This window comes from Camelus bactrianus, chromosome 1 (assembly GCF_048773025.1).
Source record: "Camelus bactrianus isolate YW-2024 breed Bactrian camel chromosome 1, ASM4877302v1, whole genome shotgun sequence".
Classification (NCBI taxonomy): domain Eukaryota; kingdom Metazoa; phylum Chordata; class Mammalia; order Artiodactyla; family Camelidae; genus Camelus; species Camelus bactrianus.
The window spans coordinates 10,211,083-10,227,845 of record NC_133539.1 but is presented as its reverse complement, the minus strand read 5'-3'; the positions used below and the strand labels follow the sequence as shown (position 1 = coordinate 10,227,845).

At 48.9% G+C, this 16,763-nt stretch overlaps 1 protein-coding gene and 1 pseudogene across 2 annotated transcripts in view; one reads left to right on the top strand and one right to left on the bottom strand.

The window, feature by feature from the left end:
* Positions 1-2,918: 2,918 nt before the first annotated feature.
* IFNGR2 (interferon gamma receptor 2) overlaps positions 2,919-16,763 on the top strand; it is a 29,106-nt gene continuing 15,261 nt past the window's right edge. Inside the window, exons 1-2 of one of the 2 annotated variants that reach the window (XM_074360460.1) lie at positions 2,919-3,620; positions 12,494-12,626. In XM_074360460.1, the coding sequence (XP_074216561.1) occupies positions 3,530-3,620; positions 12,494-12,626 (224 nt within the window). In that variant the 5' untranslated portion in view covers positions 2,919-3,529. Of the gene's footprint in view, positions 3,675-12,493; positions 12,627-16,763 lie in introns of both variants that reach the window. The other variant, XM_074360455.1, reaches the window with a different exon arrangement.
* On the bottom strand, positions 8,426-10,012 carry LOC105070406 (tubulin alpha-1A chain-like; annotated as a pseudogene).

Genomic DNA, 16,763 nt, shown 5'->3' with positions numbered 1-16,763 from the left:
TTCTGTTTAGGTACTCTTTGCCTCTCCCTATGACAACCTTTTAAAATATGCTCTACAGAAAGAATAAAAAGTTAATTCAGTTTTTCCTCGAGAATGATTTATCAAAATGTTTCTTCTTTTCGACAATTTAGAAAAGTTTCTTTTAACTTCACAATTTGCTGTTGATATATAAAGTCAAGACTTTTCTGGAAAACACCGCCACCACTGCCAACAGCAGCCTATGTGAGAAGTGTCAAAGGAGAAGTCAAAGAGGAAAGAGACAGAGGTCTGAACGACTGTGGCTAAAATCGCTTACTTGGCAGATTTCACAAAAGCATATGACCAAGTGAACACAGTGCGGGGAACCCCTTGCAAGGCCGGGGAAGAGGCTGTGGAAAGGAGGGCCGCTGAGGTGTAAGCACTCAGCAGTTTCTCAGTAAACCTGCCTACAAAGAGGGAGGAGCTGCAGATAGGAATCCACTTACAGGTCACATGCAATAACCAAAAGTATTGCATGATGCTCTGTGGCGTAAGATGGAACCAGATAAAGGCAGTAGATGCTAGACCTCTTTCGCAAGAAATTTCAGCAAGATTGACTGCCTGTTCTCTTCAGATTGAGGATTCCGTGGAAGAGTCATCCATCCATGACTTCAAAGTCTTCTACCCAGGAGGAAGAGGAAACTGAAATGCCAGCCACTGGAAACTGGCCTTTTGATGGCAAGCAGCCTTGGAGTTGGGGAACAGTTACTTACTCTTGATGCAGGAAAACAGATGTGGGGCTCGGGGAGGGCTGTATTTCAGGTCTCGGTTGAGCCCATGGGATGTACCCCGCCAAGTGTGGGTCCTTGGCTTTGCGCAGGAAAGAATTCAAGAGTGAGCCACAGTTGAGTGAAGGTAGATTTATTCAGAGAGATACATTGAAAGGCAAGAGAAAGGCCACGAGGTGTGGGGGTTGGGTGCTCAGATTAAAAGTAGGTACACACTCCACAGAGAGAATGTGGGCCATCTTGGAAGAGGGAGAGGGGCAGCCACTAGGTGCCGAGCCCGCTAGTTTTTATAGGCTTGGTGGCTTCATATGCTAATAAGTGGAAGGATCAGTCTAAGTAGCTTGGGGAAGGGGCTGGGATTCCCAGGAAGTTGGCCATTTCCTACTCTTTGACCTTTTGTGGCTAGCCTTGGGACTGCCATGGTGCCTGTGGGCGTGTTACTTACCATGTTAATATATTACAATGAGCATATAAAGAAGCTCAAGATCTGCTAGAAGTTAAATCTCCCACCATCTTGAGCCTCAAGGCCTACTGGGGGTTGAATCTTACCATTTTGATGTTAATTGCTGTAGCATTCCTTGAATGGCTGTGCCCCTGTCCCCTTCCCATCTCACTCTGACACTGTGTGCTTGAGGTGACAGCAGGATGCCTCTCTGAGTAGTGAACTGGGTGTGCTCCTTCTAGCGTCTGCCAAGGATTGTCAGGAAAACACAAACCCTCTTTTTAGCAGAGAAGACCTTTGGAGGGAGATTCTCCAGCGGAGGAGAAAAAAGTACTCCCGGGGTTTTGCATGTACTCCTCAAAGACCACAGGGTTCACCGTCACTGCTCCTGAGAACTCTAAATCAAAGGCGATCATAAGTCTTCCCTAGCCTGGGCCGGGACACAAGCACATCTGTCCTTTTCTTTCACTTGATGTTTCTTTCCTGATTATAAAAGGAAAACATACCCATTGGGGAAAAAGAGAAAAGCATTAAAAAAAAAAGAGAGAAAGAAAACAGAAATTCACATCAGTGTTTTGGCGTACTTCCTCCAGTCATTTTCAGTGTGTCATTTTCGCAAAGATTCTGACTTATACCCTGCTTCTTTGACAAATGTATTGTTACGGAAATGACAGGCCAGCCAAGAAACAAGCACCACTCGGAGGGTTGGAGTACTCAGATTTATTATGCCGGCGGGCTCAGAGGGGCTTCTGCTCCGAAGCTCTGAGCACCTCCAAGACATGCACATGAGGTTTTATAGGGTTAATTACAAGTATGGGGCTATTAGCCAATAAGGCTCAAACAACAAAAAGCAAGGAATCAGTACACTGGAGCTTATCAATTTGGAACAGATCACGTTACTGACACTTGTTGAGCTTGGATTTACGAGTTAGCTTGTTAGCCCAGTAAACTGACACTAAACTTCAGATTTATAAGTTAGCCCAGCAGAACTTAGATCAGTAAACTGACACTTATCACACTTAGATTTGTGACTTAGCTTGTTAGCCCAGCTGGGCTTTTCCTTCACAGTATAAACACGTCTGTCTTGAAAAACTCATTCAAAGCATCATTCAAATACTGCTAGATATTTCGTCACACATTTTTACAACAGTGGCTAACTGCAAAAGAGATCTATAGTAAGGAAATAAAATGCAGAAGGTCCAAAAGTAAAGCTTGGCGTTGCCAAACATTAGGCTGCCAAGTAGTCCAGCAGGCTCCGATAACCCTCTTCTTTCATTCTTGGTCTTCCAGCCAATCATTCCCTTTTTTGCCCCCTTCCTTCCCTTCTGAGCTCGGTTTAAGCTGCATCTTGGGAGAACAAAAGAGACTCACATCCTTGCTAGCATCAAACTGGAGAGAGCGCAGCCTCAGACTCTGAGAGCAGGCCTCCTCCCTACCTCCCCCCGCACCCACCGGCTCCTGAGGTTCCGCCCTCATACACTTCATAGCCTGAACCAGGGCCAAACCCACAGATCATTACGAAATGTAGGGCATTTCTCTCTCCTTCCGCGTTGCTGCGCGTCCACTGTCCCGCGAAGCCCCTCTCCTTCCTTCACCAGGCCCTTTCAAACTACTATACGCTTAAAACTATTTTCCAAAAAGGGTCAAGAGCCGAATCCGTACTTAAGATACTAATAAGCAGGCAACAGTTTAAACGTAAGGGAGGAATGGCCGAATTGTGTGACCCCAGGCATCAGGGAGAAGAGGAGGTGGGGTGCGGGTAGGGGGCTCCACAAGAGCCCCGCCCCGGCCTTGGGATTCACGGGTTCTTCCAGAGGGGTCGCAAGCTCCCCAGTCGTGGCGTCCGGCGGGGTCCGCCCTCCTCGGGGCCAGGCCCAGGCCGGCCGGCTCTGCGCTGGCTCAGCGCTGGCTCGGCGAGGCCGGCCTCGGCGGGGTCCCGGCTCGGGCGGCCGCAGAGGAAGGCCTGGGCCGTGCTGGGCACTCGGGCCGAGGGGAGCCGTGCGCCCCGGGCTGCGGTTCCCAGGAGCGCAGGCGGGGATGGGGGGCGCGAGGAAAGTCCCTGCGGCGGGCGGGGGCGCAGGAGCGCGGCGGCTTCTCCGCGCGGGGCGGGGCGGGGCGCGGCGCCGGGAGGGGCCGGCCTGGGCGCGGAGGCCGAGCGGGGCTCCCTGTTGCCCGGGACGCGCCGCCAACGCCGCCTCCGCTCGGGAAGAGGCGGGCCCCGCGCGCCCTGCGCCCGCCATGGCCGCCTCAGCGGCGACGTGAGCGGCTTGGCGACCCCCGTGCCGGGGCCAGGCCGCGCCCAGAGCCGCCGCCGAGCCTGCGGCGCCCAGAGCCCCGGGCCATGCGGCCGCCGCCGCCGCCACCGCCGCTGTGGCTGTTACTGCCACTGCTGCTGTGGCTCAGCGGCTGCGGCGCAGCGGCGCCCCCGGCAGGTAAGCAGGGCCTGGGACCGACCCCCGACGCCCGACGGAGGCGTCGTCGCACGGGTAGGAGTCCGCGGGGAGCCTCGGCATGTGGGGGATCCATGGGAACCCCGATCGGTTAGATGTAAACGGGGTGTTCCTAGCGGGTGGGGGTCTGCAGGGAGTCCCGATCGGTTGAGGGTCTGCAGGGCTGCCCCGATCGGCTGGGGTCTGCGGGCAGTGGATAGGGGCCAGCAGGGAGCTAAGCGGGTGTGGGGTGGACGGCGCGGGGCGGGGAATTCCGGGCAGCCTCGGGGCTAGGAGCTGCCGCAGCCCGAGGAGCCGCGGGACGGCCGGAGCCCCACCCTGCTCCTTGTCTCCCACCCCCGCGCCTCCGCACCCCAAAACTAACCCGGCTGACCTCTCCGCATTTCTCAAAATGAACAAAGAAAAAATCGAATCCAGGGCTGGAGAAAAGGCTGCCCCTACCGTCCCCAGACGATTCTCCTGGGCCGCCTGAATGTAGCCTCTGCCTGGAGTGACCCCACTGGCCTGAGCTAGAAGCCCGCTCCCAGGCCTGCCTGCCTTCCAGCTTCGTGCCACGAAGGCCAGTCATATGCAGAGACCTCCGTCTTGGAGGTCGCAACCGTAACTCAGTGTTACTGTGGCCAGGTGTGTTTGATAGCGGGTGTGACCTCCAGATGGTCAGCTAGATGGGAAGCAGCACTCAGGACAGGACCCAGAAGAGTCCGGACCCCCAGTTGTGTTGCCTATAGGGGGTCAGCGGAGCCAGACTTTTAATCCCAGCTCTGCTCCCATCTGTTCAGTCCCTTACCTGAGCTCAGCCTCCTTACCTCTGACACTAACTGACCACAGGTAAAAGCCAAATATAAAAATCACCGGCTCCTGTACTCAGGAAGGAAGGGAGGGAGGGAGGGAGGAAGAAAAGAAAAAAAAATATAAAGACCTCAGTGACAGATGGACATAGGAGAACATTTTCTCTGTGCATGTGTATGTGTGTGTGTTTTGCTGGGCTCTTTCCCATAGAGAGGCTGATATCACTGGTTGGGTAACACTTAAAAAGTCTCAAGAATTTAGAAGTTTCCTCCCACTTGAAATCTCAAGGTGTTGTTTGGGTTTGTTTCTTCTACCAGCCAGCATCCCTTACAAAAGCCCTTAAATTCCTCAGGTCCTTGACAAGAGGGGCCTTGCATGTGAGGATAAGTGCTCCTGCTTAAATGGCAGCTCCTCCCTGAGGGTCAGACAAATAAGTTTGAATCCTGACTCTACTGCTCCCCAGCTTCAAGTCTTGAACAACCTATGTCTGCCCCTTCCCTGGGCCTCCTTCCGATGAGATTTGAACATTGGTAAAATGTTGGTAATTGCCCAAGCTGGGTGATGGCAAGTGGTGCCTTATACTAGTGCTGCTCCCAATTGGTCTGTAAACTTTTTGTGACTTTATTTTGTTTGTGACTTGTCTGCCATGACTCCAGAGGTTGGGAGAAGTATTTAGAAACTTTGCAATTTGATATTGCTGCAATACCCATGAGCATGTCCATCTTTCTAGTGATGACCTTTCACTGTAGTCTGCAAAAGTCTGGGTCTGTGGGATGCATGGTGAATAATCTGGTCCTTTATAGATCCTTTGCAAAGCAGCACCACATTATACTACCAAGTAGCTGGAATACATGGTGGCAAATTCTATAAAAGATAGTAATGGCCACCATTTATTGGGTCACTCTTCTAAATCAGACGAGGTGTTAAGTGCTTTATATACATCATCTCTCTTAATTTTCTCTCCCATTCTTTGAAAGTAGGTCATAGCCCCGTTTTACTCCTGAGGAAACCAAACCATCCTCTTTCGCAGAAAAGGGTTATATGTCCACCTAGGGAGAGTTACAGTTCCTCCTTTACATACAAAGAAAAATATGTTAATTTTAAAAATGCTTCATTGATCAAAAAAAGGGCTAAGAGCTGTAAAGGAAGAGACAGGTGGTCTAGGTAAATAAGGTGATGTCCAGTATTTACTGACGGGAGCGACTTCTGGTTGTGGGTGAGGACTCAGGGAATGTGTTTTGACTTCTGCTCGCCTGCCCGGTGCTGGAGGTGGGATCACTGATGTTCATCATAGTGACCCATCCATGGAAAGATCCTGAAGGGTCTTAGATTGTCAAGATTGAATGATTAACTTTAATGTTAGTTGTACTTTATTTTAGTATCTGTGTATGATGTGTTAATCAAACTAAGTTCTTAAGACCCAGAATAGCCAATTCTTAAAAACATGTAAACTCTCAAACATTCGGATCCAGGGTGGATCAGAAGTGGCCAGTTGAGGCCAGAATGTGGAACAGAAAGAGCTGTGAGATGCGGAGGACACACTTGACATCTACCTAGGTTCTGTCTTCTAACCATTAACAGTTAATGAACCATGGCCCCAGAGACCATGGAAAAGGAAGGTCGAGCGAGGCTGTGTACACCCTGCTTGGGACTGTGAGCTTTTATCACGTTGGAGCTGGGGTGTCATTAAAGGTGTGGTATCCATCTCCAGGGACCGTATCAGTTCCCTCTTGTTGCTGTAACAAATGACCACCGACTTAGTGCCTCAATACAGCACAAATTTCTTCGTGTCTGGAATCTTTGCTGTGAGCGCCTTTGCGATAGCTACCTTTATTGCAAGTATTTTCACTTCAAACATTTTCACTGCATAACTAATGGGCCATAAAGGCAATTTTGCCACAAAAGATAAAATAACTGGTTGACAGTTTGGTTTGACAGTTTGGTTTCAGGTGGTTTGAAATGTGTTAGGATTTCTTCCAGTTAGTGAAATTATTGATGGCTTTATCCAGCTAACAGATAGCAATGATTTGCTCCAAGAATTGGTTTCTTATTTTGAAACATACCACCTTGGGAAAGAAAGAGGCCTAGAGGGCCGTGAAAGCACAAAGTTGAGCGAACATTTCCTATGGAGATGAGCATCTATCAATGGACCTGTGACAGTATGCCAAGAACACACAACAGTACAGAGGCCCTCACAACACAGTACAAAGCTCAGTGACAAACATGTGACCCGTTGTGTGGAAACCAACTCCTCGCTTACTGAAAGAAGAAGTGTGAGACAAATCAAGCAAAAAAAAAAAAATGTGAAATTTGATGAACGAAAAACTTTGAAGACTAGTGCTTTGTAAAACCCACAAAATAAAATCAGGTATTTGCCCAGTATTGCCATGAATCTGTACACATTTTAAACATACTCAAATAGTTTTTATTTCACAGTGAAGTCTTTTAAATTTTGTTATTCATTTTTTCATGTTTCATCCTGTTCTTTTAATGTCTCTCTTTTATTTTTCATTATTTTACTTTTTACAGCTAAATTGCCTTACAGCCAGTTAGTTATTCAGTGAAAATGTTTGCAGTGAAAATGCTTGTGGCAAAGATGTCTATAGGAAAAAAAGCTTATGGCGAAAATACCTAGAACTAAATTGAGCATCTTACAGTCCTGGAGGTCAGCCGCCGCGTGCAGGTTTCACTGGGCTAAAATCAGGGTGTTGTAGAGATGGGTTCCTTTCTGAGGGTTCTAGGAGGAAAATCATTTCCTTGCCTTTTCCAGCTTCTAGAGAAACATCCTTGAGGTGACATTGGGTCCGCTCAGATATTCGAGGATAATCTCCTTGTTTTTAGGTCTTTGGATTAGGAACCTAAATTTCATCTGCAACTTGAACTCTCCTTTGCCGTGTGACCTAATGCGTTCACAGGACACAGACATCTTTGGAAGGCCACTGTTCTGCCTATGACAGGGTCAGACCATTGAATACAGTGGTCAGCGTGGAGCTGGGCGCCCTGTTGGTGGTCACTGAAGGCAGGGTCTGGGTCACAGGTTGCTGCTCGCCACCTGCAGAAGCAGCCATCCATCAGGACACCCTGAAAGAGTCACGTCTTAAAAACCACACTGAGCAGCAGTGTCTGGCTTGCTTTTCATTCATGGTCCTGCATTTGCCACTCACTCCATCTCTGGGAGAGATGGTATCATTTCATTATTCATGGGGATACTGAGGCTCGGGTTGGGTCATGGCAGGATCCCGGGGCTCTCGGAGGCAGGATTCCAGCCAAAGCCCTTAGTCCAAAAACTCTCTTCTCGCAGAGCCCTTGTTAGCACCACTGACAGCAGGTGCTAGGGCCCTAGATATGCTGACTCTTCAGATCCATCCAGATAAGTCCACAGTCTAAAGCTGTACCCACCCCCTGCCCCAGCCTCTGAGACCAGAGAAAAAGGCAGGACTTACACTGGAAGCAAGGAAGGGAAAGAGAGCCCAAGCTTAGCGAGGGTTTCGAATGGACAAGTGCAACGCTGAGGACACAGAAATGGGCTCCGTGATCCCTAAAGGAGAGCTGGCTGCTGGGCTGCAGGCTACTCCTTCCCCAAATCCTCTGCCAGGCACTGGGAGTGAAGCAGCCCCCGAATCCAGCCGCACCCCACCTTCCTGGAGCTCGCTGCTCAAGAGTCTGGAGGAGGCTTTTGATGAGCAGCTGCCTAGAGAGGAAGCAACCATGTGCTCACGCTGTTCCCAGCTCCGCATATAAAATCAACCCGCGTGTGCCTCTGACTCCTAACGACCCTTTTTTTTTTTTTTTCCATTTAAGACAGGGAATACTTTATTCAAATCCATGAGAGAAATGGATAGCTTGGGCCTGTAACAAAGCGTTGTATTTTAAAGCATAGGTCAGTAATTGTGTATGAGAGTATATACTGATACATACAGATTAACTGATCAGACCACGACTCTTCAATGTTTAAAACAGAATAAGCTTCCCTGTAAAAGCAGCACCTTTGTGACATTTTAACTTCGGTGTTCCTCTCCTCCTTCCTCTCCTTCTCCTTCAACAGAACCTACACCCACCTCCTCATAATCCTTCTCAAGGGCAGCCATGTCCTCACGGGCCTCAGAAAACTCTCCTTCCTCCGTGCCCTTACCCACGTACCAGTGAACAAAGGCACGCTTGGCACACTTGTGGCCCAGGCGAGCCCAGGCCTCAGCAATGGCTATGGTGTTGCTCAGCATGCACACAGCTCACTGTACTTTGGCCAGGTCTCCACTAGGTACCACGGTGGGAGGCTGGTAATTAATGCCAACTTTGAAGCCAGTGGGGCACCAGTCCACAAACTGGATAACGCTTGGTCTTGATGGTGGCAATGGCAGCACTGACATCTTTGGGGACCACGTCACCACGGTACAACAGGCAGCAGGCCATGTGTTTACCATGGTGAGGGTCACTTTTCACTATCTGGTTGGCTGGCTCAAAGCAATCGTTGGTGATCTCTGCTACAGAAAGCTGTTCATGGTAGGCTTTCTCAGCAGAGATGACAGGGGCATATGTGGCCAGAGGGAAGTGGATGAGAGGATAGGGTACCAGGTTAGTTTGGAATTCTATCAGATCGACATTCAGGGCTCCATCAAACCTCAAGGAAGCAGAGATGGAGGATACAGTTTGACCTATCAGCCTATTCAGGTTTGTGTAGGTTGGGCGCTCAATATCGAGGTTTCTACAACAGATGCCATAGATGGCCTCGTTGTCTACCATGAAGGCACAATCAGAGTGCTCCAGGGTGGTGTGGGTGGTGAGGATGGAGTTGTAGGGCTCAACTACAGCTGTGGAAACCTGGGAGTCTGGGTAAACGGAGAACTCCAGCTTGGACTTCTTGCCATAATCAACAGAGAGACGTTCCATCAGCAAGGGAGGTCAACCCAGAACCAGTTCCCCCACCGAAGCTGTGGAAAACCAAGAAGCCCTGAAGACCTGTGCACTGGTCAGCCAGTTTCCGAATTTGGTCCACAACAAGGTCAATGATCCCCTTGCCAATGGTGTAGTGACTGCGGGCATAGTTACTGGCAGCATCTTCTTTGCCTGTGATGAGCTGCTCAGGGTGGAAGAGCTGGCGGTAGGTGCCAGTGCGAACTTCATCAATGACTGTAGGTTCCAGGTCGACAAACACTGCCCTGGGCAGATGGTTGCCAGCGCCTGTCTCACTGAAGGTGTTGAAGGAGTCGTCTTCTCCCCCAAAGGTCTTGTCACTTGGCATCAGGCCATCGGGCTGGATGCCGTGTTCCAGGCAGTAGAGCTTCCAGCAGGCATTACCGATCTGGGCACCAGCCTGGCCAACATGGATGGAGATGCACTCATGCAAAGTTGCTGTTTTGCGGCTGCTGAGCAGATGGCAGAGAGGAGGAGAGGTTGTTGCTTCTTACAGAGCTACTCTTAAGCGGTTGGTATAAGAGAATCTGCCCATAACAACCCTTTGAAGTCGCACTGTTTTCATTTCCATCTGCAGATGAGACAGCCGAGGCACACAAAGGTGAAACAACTTGCCGAAAGTCCCGCACGGAGTGTGTGGCTTTGAACTCAGGCAGTTTAGTTCGGGAACCCATGCTCCTCACCACCAGGGCGTATACCAAGGACCCAGGTGGTGGGAAAACCAGGAGACAAGCTAAGCAGGGATCGGGAGCCCCGTGCCCTGAGCTTTTTAGGCAGGAAACTGCTCTGTATGGTGGCACCTGAAGGGAGTGGGCAGGGAGGGGGAGCCATGGCACAGAGGGAAAGAAGGTTCCAGAGAAATGGAGCAGCAAGGTCAAGACGAGGTGGAAGTGTGCCCAGCGTTTCCCAGGAACAAGAAGGTGGCCACGGGAGGCGGGTCAGGGAGGGGCCTTCTGAGAGGCGCGGAGGGCCGGGTGTTAGTGAGTGGGCCGTCTCTCGGACTTGGCTGTGAAATCCACGGTTTCTAAGATGCATTTTCTTCTCTGAATGTGGTGAGACAGGGGATTCCGAGAAACTCAAATACAAGAGCAAAACTGCAGGTCCCCTCTCCCCACCTAGGTAAAATGAAAGCTGAAGAAAGTGAAAGACTCATCTGGAGACTCCAATTCTTACCGAGAAGTCTTTCTTCGGGTACACGTGTCATTTGGGGGTGGAAGCCTTTCCTTCATCACTGGCCCCTTGGTGCACCCTTTCTCACCTCAATGTCTAGACTGGGGCGAGGGTGAAGGCAGAGGGAACTCCCGCTGGCTCCTCCCCGGAGATGGGGAGGGGGCACTATGGCAGGCAGAATAATGGTCCCCAAAGATGTCCACGTCCTAATCCCCAGAACTTGTAACAGTGTTACCTTACGTGGCAAAAGGGATCTTGTCGTGGGGAGATGATCCTGGGGGTTGTTGGGCTCCGTGGGCCCCGTATAATGACAAATGTCCTTGGAAGATGGAAGAGGGAGGCAGAAGCATGAGGACTCTGCCCAGCATTGCTGGAGGAGGAGACCGCGAGGCAAAGAATGTGAGCGGCTTCTAAGGAAGGAAAAAGACAAGGACCCATTTCTCCCTTAGGGCTTCCAGGAGGAACAGAACCCTGCTGAGACCTTGACATTGGCCCAGTGAGACCTGTTTCAAACTTCTGACCTCTAGAACTGTAAGAGCATAAATCTGGGTTAAGACACTCCATTGGTGGTAATTTATTTCCGCATCAGTAGGAAACCATTAGACAGTAGAAGGAGGGCTCTGAGACGCTTTGATGGGTGCTTACCCCTGGGGCCCTGCACAGCCCCTTCTGGAAGCAGATGTTTATCTCTTGGCTCAGTTTTGGGATCTGCTGGGCCATGACAGCCACGGTGTGTGGAATGGGCCTGCCCCGGAGACCAGCCTCCTGCCACCCTGTCTGTCTGCCTTTGACCCGGCTTCCACAAGGCCTGGTGTGAATGAGCAGGAGTGTCAAGTTAGCTGGTTGAATTAAGATCTGGAATGAAGGTCAGCCCAAGGTGGGAGCTGTGAAGACCATGGGTGTTGTGTAAAGGAACAAGCATAGCTAATGCCTCCTTCAGAAGAGGGGCGGCAGGCCGGGCCATCAGCCAGTGCAGGCACCCTTCTTTAAGACTGGATGCATTTACTGAAAATGTGTGGTTTGGATTTCCTGCTTTGAATTCTGGAACAGCATGTTTTCAAACTTTCCTTTCCACCTCTGGGTGTTTCTCATTAATCTTTTAATCTCAGAGAAAGTCTTATCATTACCCTCTGTTTTCTTACAAGAGGAAAGGCTTCTGTGCTTGCAGCCTCTAGCCCAACCCTGTAAACCAGCACCTGCTTGGGGCGGTTGAGATTGTGTCTTCCAGGTCACCCCGGGGAGGGAGATGCTGATTTTGGTGATGGTTCCCTGGGGAGCGTGTTATTTTGTCGTTTGTAGTTCTCAGACTTCAAAGTGCCTAAGAATCACCTGAGAAGCGGCTTGAACTTGCAGATTTCCTGGTGGGAGGTGGGGCCTGGGACTCTGCATTTTAACTAGCACATCAGTGATGGTGATGCTGGGGTCCTTGAGAAGCGTGGCAACTCTGATGAAGCCTAGAAGATAAGTCCTGACCCTCCCAGATGCTTCTGGGCTTGGCACGCCTGGCTCAGTGTGTGTGTGTGTGTGTGTGTGTAGGATTACCCATGAACTCCCTTGGTACTAAGCCTGGGGCTAATGCATGTCCGTTGTCCACCAATTTAATCCTCCCTCAACCTTCTGCAGATTCCTAAAGAGGGAACTGAGATCCGGTCTATTAAATTACCTGCACTTACTAAAGGTAGGCCAGGTGTTTTGGTTCCGCCAGACTCCATGCCCAGGACCCTTTCATAAGAACTGGAGCCCGCAGCTGGAAAGGCAGCCTCAAGCCCCTCTTTTTCCCACAGTCTGTGTCAGTGGTGCTGTCTTCAGTCAGAGGCTAAAGGGGTGGGGAGACGTGCCAGGGAGAAAGGGTAATTCCAAAAACCGAGGCGAATGAACAGTTTGGTAGAGTGCATTTGAATATTTTTGTAATTGATTTCTCTCCTCTTGACCCTCCCTTTCTCTCCCGCCTCTTCCCTCTGCTCTCATTCTCTGCCCCTTCCCAGACTCCCTTTCCCAGCTGCCTGCTCCTCGAAACCTGAAGGTCTACCTGTACAACACGCAGCAGGCTCTGAGCTGGGAGCCGGTGACCCTGAGCAATGACTTGAGACCGGTGGTCTACCAGGTGCAGCATCAGTAGTAAGCGACCTTTCTGTCCGCCTCCTTCCTGGGTGTGGAGGTGGGGTGGAGGGTGGGTTGTTATGGGATCTGAGGCCAACTGCTTTGTCTTGCTCTTGGCGGGATTGTAAGCAAATCCATGGGAAGCAGATACTTCTCTTGTATTTTTAAAATCTCCAAGGACAGAGATTTCACAACCTCCCACTCGTCTGAAGGCTGCAAGGATGCTGGCCATCAGAGAGCCCAGCTGTCTAAACACAGGGCTTCTTAGTTTGGTGCAAGTCGATTTTCTTATTGGTTTCAGGAAAAAGGTTGTATAAAAGGGCTTCCTGTCTTGAAAGGGCAGGAGGCATCTTTTAGCCTTCTAGGCCACGTCTGGCCTAATAGGGCTTTTATTCATTTAATGAACAACTAATTCTCAGTTTCTAAACTGGTGTTCCATTTTGCATTTTATTCTGGTCCCTTGTTCTGTCTCTCCCCTTTTCAAGCTTTTTTACAGTTGGCCATCAGTCAATTTGCAGTCTAGTCACATGTAGAAAGAAGAAAGGTAACGTCCAACTCCTTGTGTACCTTGTTAAAGGTGTTAATTGTAGACTAAGTAAAAATAATTGGCTAAGTCATTTTCAGATTACTGAAGAAACAAAATTAAGAGACATGGGAATGCTCGGTACTTGTGAGAACGTGGCTGGTGGACACAGGGCTGGATCAGGGTCTATTATTAGCACAGCCCTCTAGGAAAATAATTCAACTATTTATTTAGAGTCATGGGAATGTCCACATTAGTTTTACCCTAAGCAGATAATACAACCCACCATCAGGAAATATGAAACTTAATTCATGGGGCTATACCTCGCAATGTCTGTTCATGTCCATCAGTGGGAAGGTAGCAAATTGTGTCAAGTTAACTTGTGGTTGAACCCTTAGGCAACCTCTAAAAAGGATAATTATGTGTCATCTGACAGCAGTTGCAACTGTCTACAGTTTGGAATGTATCTGTGGTCAAGAACAGGTAGAGAATTTGGAAAAATCACAGGCAGGTAATTTGCTAGAGGAGTACATTTCCAGACGACTTCTCTTTCACCTTTCAGTGTCCATTGTAACAATATTTGTGTAGTAAGCATAGATTCTAAATTGGGATTTGAGGCCCATCTCTGAATCACATTTAGCTATTTCTTCAGTGATTGTAAATTACCAACATGATCATCTATAATCAATGGACCAGTCCACGAGAACCAGCTACATAATTTGTGGGGGCCAGTGCAAAACGAAAATGCAGGGCCCCTTGTTCAAAAAGTGTTGGGGATTTCAGGATGGCAACAGCAGAGCTTCAGATCAGCTGCTCTCTCCTAGGAGTACTGCTTTGTGCACTGCACAGGTCACATGCCCGTGAAGCTTGTCCTACTCGGCATTTAGTGAATATGGTCTCCTGGAACTAAACAAGATTTCAGTATGAGGAAGTCATGGCTGATTTATTGACGAGCATCCCTTAGCCTTGGCCAGGGAAATACATTTGTGGGTTGACTGAGTACCTCTAAATATTAGAAATATTTGCTAAAAGCCTTTGACAGTTGCACATCACAGACCAACTTCACTTTGTTTTCTACTTGGAAAGCATTCTGTGGACAATTTTTCAGGATAGAAGTTGGTTTTAGTAAAAAGAAACAAAGAGATGGGTTGAATGTGAGTGTCTCTGTCTGCAAAAGCTGAAGGTGTCCCTGAAAACTCAAACCAGGGCTGATTTTGTTTTTTCCAATTGCAGATTTGATCAAAAAGGGCCTTTGCTTTTTGTTTATTTGTTTTTAGATACATTTTACATGTTTAGGACATCTTAGTTGCAGTAAAGAATTTAATTTTGAGGCTCATGAGACTTAAAACTTTCCCTCCTGTTTCTGTCCAGTAAAGCGTTGCTATAATCATAAATGAAGGTGCCTCTGTTTTTTGATAGCCACAACAGCAAAGCCAAAAGTATGCAGAGCACTTTGTGGGAAAATTTAAAGTTTAAATCAGAGGTTGCAGTTACTGTGGCCTACAGGCTGTGTTTGGCCCACAGTCTTTAAATTTTTTTCCCCCAATTCACTCCAACATTTTAAAATCTGGAGATTTCACTTAAGGAGAAAAGGACCCAGTTTCGGGTTTTTCTTGAAAACAAAGACAAGCAGACAGCGGGACTTTTTCTTGGTCACACCCTACTTGGGCTGCTGCCAGGCAAAGACCTGCCCAGCCCAGTCTTCTCAGGGTATTTTTTTTTTAATTTCATTTTTTTCTAATTTTAATAGCAATACATGTTCTTTACAGAAAATCTGGAAAACCCAAAAAAGTAAAAAGAATAAAATGTAAACAACCTGGTGTCCAAGAAAAATCACTATTCTCATTTTAGTGTGTTTCTCTGTAGACTTTTTTTCTAAACGCATGTACTTGTTTGCAAATGTGCCAGTGTACGAGACTAAAACAAAACCCAGATGACTCTTCTGGGCCTGCTTCCTCTTTTATTTTTTTTTCCCTTTAACTTGATGTAGTTAAGTGTGTGACATTTTTTCATGTGATTCTTTCTGTGTGAACATTTTTATCCCATGTTTTGTTATGTGATGTATCAGACGTGATTTTTGTAACTTTTCCCCACTCCCGGGTGGTGTAGATAGTTGACAGTTTGTGACTGTTGGAAGTAATGTCCTTGAACATAAATCAGCCCCGATTGTTTTCTTACATTTCTGGAAGATGGCTTGCTGGGTTCAGCAGGGACAAACTTACTTAATCATTTTTGGAAGTGATGTAACAGAGGCAGGGCAGCAGCCCCGGAGTTTAGCAAATATTTACTGGGTGCTTTCTAGGCCCCAGGCCCTGGCCTAGGCACTTTCCTGGTGTCCCCTGGTTCAGCCTTCATGACAAACAGACTCAGATGCCATCGTTTATCCCCATTTTATAGATAAGGAGACTGAGGAACAGAGAACCCTGGTGGTCTGGCTCCAGAGTCCTTGTGTTTAATCACTATGCTCCCTCTTGTGATGAGGTTGCTTTCAAAATTAGATAAATTCAGGGACAGAGGCAGTCCCTATGAGTCCATTGCTGGGAGCCAGGACCACCTGCTGAGTGAAGCTCAGGTGGGCTGATTTGACTTACGCAGGGCAAGAGGCTGGGGTCTGCGGATGGGCATGTGAGGCTGTGTTCGTGTCATTATTCACCTAAGGGACCCACAGCACCTTATTTTCGCCCTTTGCAAATTGATTGGAGGCAGCATTCCAGAATGCCACTTCCCCACAAACTGCTGACCTGCATGTGCCAGCTGTCATTTACATTTGGATGGCTTGTGCCCTTTTAAACCCTGTTTTTGAGAAACAGTTTTAAGAAGTGGTTCTGAGAAAGGGGCAGGTTTGGAGGAGAGGGGAGGAGGCAGAACACAGGTGGTGAGTTCCCTGGCGAATCAGGGAGGGGGCCCTTTGCCCCGGTTCAACAGCTGGAATCGGCCGGGAGGAGGTTAGAGTGCCTTTAAGTATCTGTATAACTTAAAAAAAAAATCACCTTCCCCCTTCTGAGGCACACCCCCCAGTCTGAGAAGGGGTGCCTGCGGTTGGGGTCCCTCTCCCCATTAAGGTCTGTGAGCCCAGGGCTTGGTGGTGTGCTGGTAGGACAGGCACCTTCTGTGGAAGCCCTGGCCACACGTCTTGATGGCTTTCATCTTGTCAGTCACTGCTTTAATAGAAGGTAAGCCTCCAGTCAAGGTCAGAAGTACACTTAAGTCCATGTGGTGTGTGAAAGCCAGTGGCCGTGACCCCTAGCCTCATCTAACTTCTGTCTCCCCTGGCCTGCTTTCTAGGCCAGAGTTGCTGTCCAGAACATGGCCTGTCCCTAGAGGGGACGCTGCCTGCTGCTCCCCACTGAGGTGTCTAGAGCCACCTCCCTGCCTTTTCTCAAGTCTGTCACCTAAGGACAGAGCTCCAAGTTGGGGGTTAGAATCCCATGTGAGAATGAGAAGCTGGGACTCTGGGGAGTACATTCTCACTTACAAGGATGCATGGCCTTATATTTGGCAGGGTCTTCATGTGGGCAACCCTTTCTTTAAATGAGCGGCTTTGGGGTAAAAACAAACCCTGCACTAGCTGGAAGCAAGAGTGTGATTTGTATGAACACAATCTAAGACGTAGGCTACAGAGGCCAAGTTTG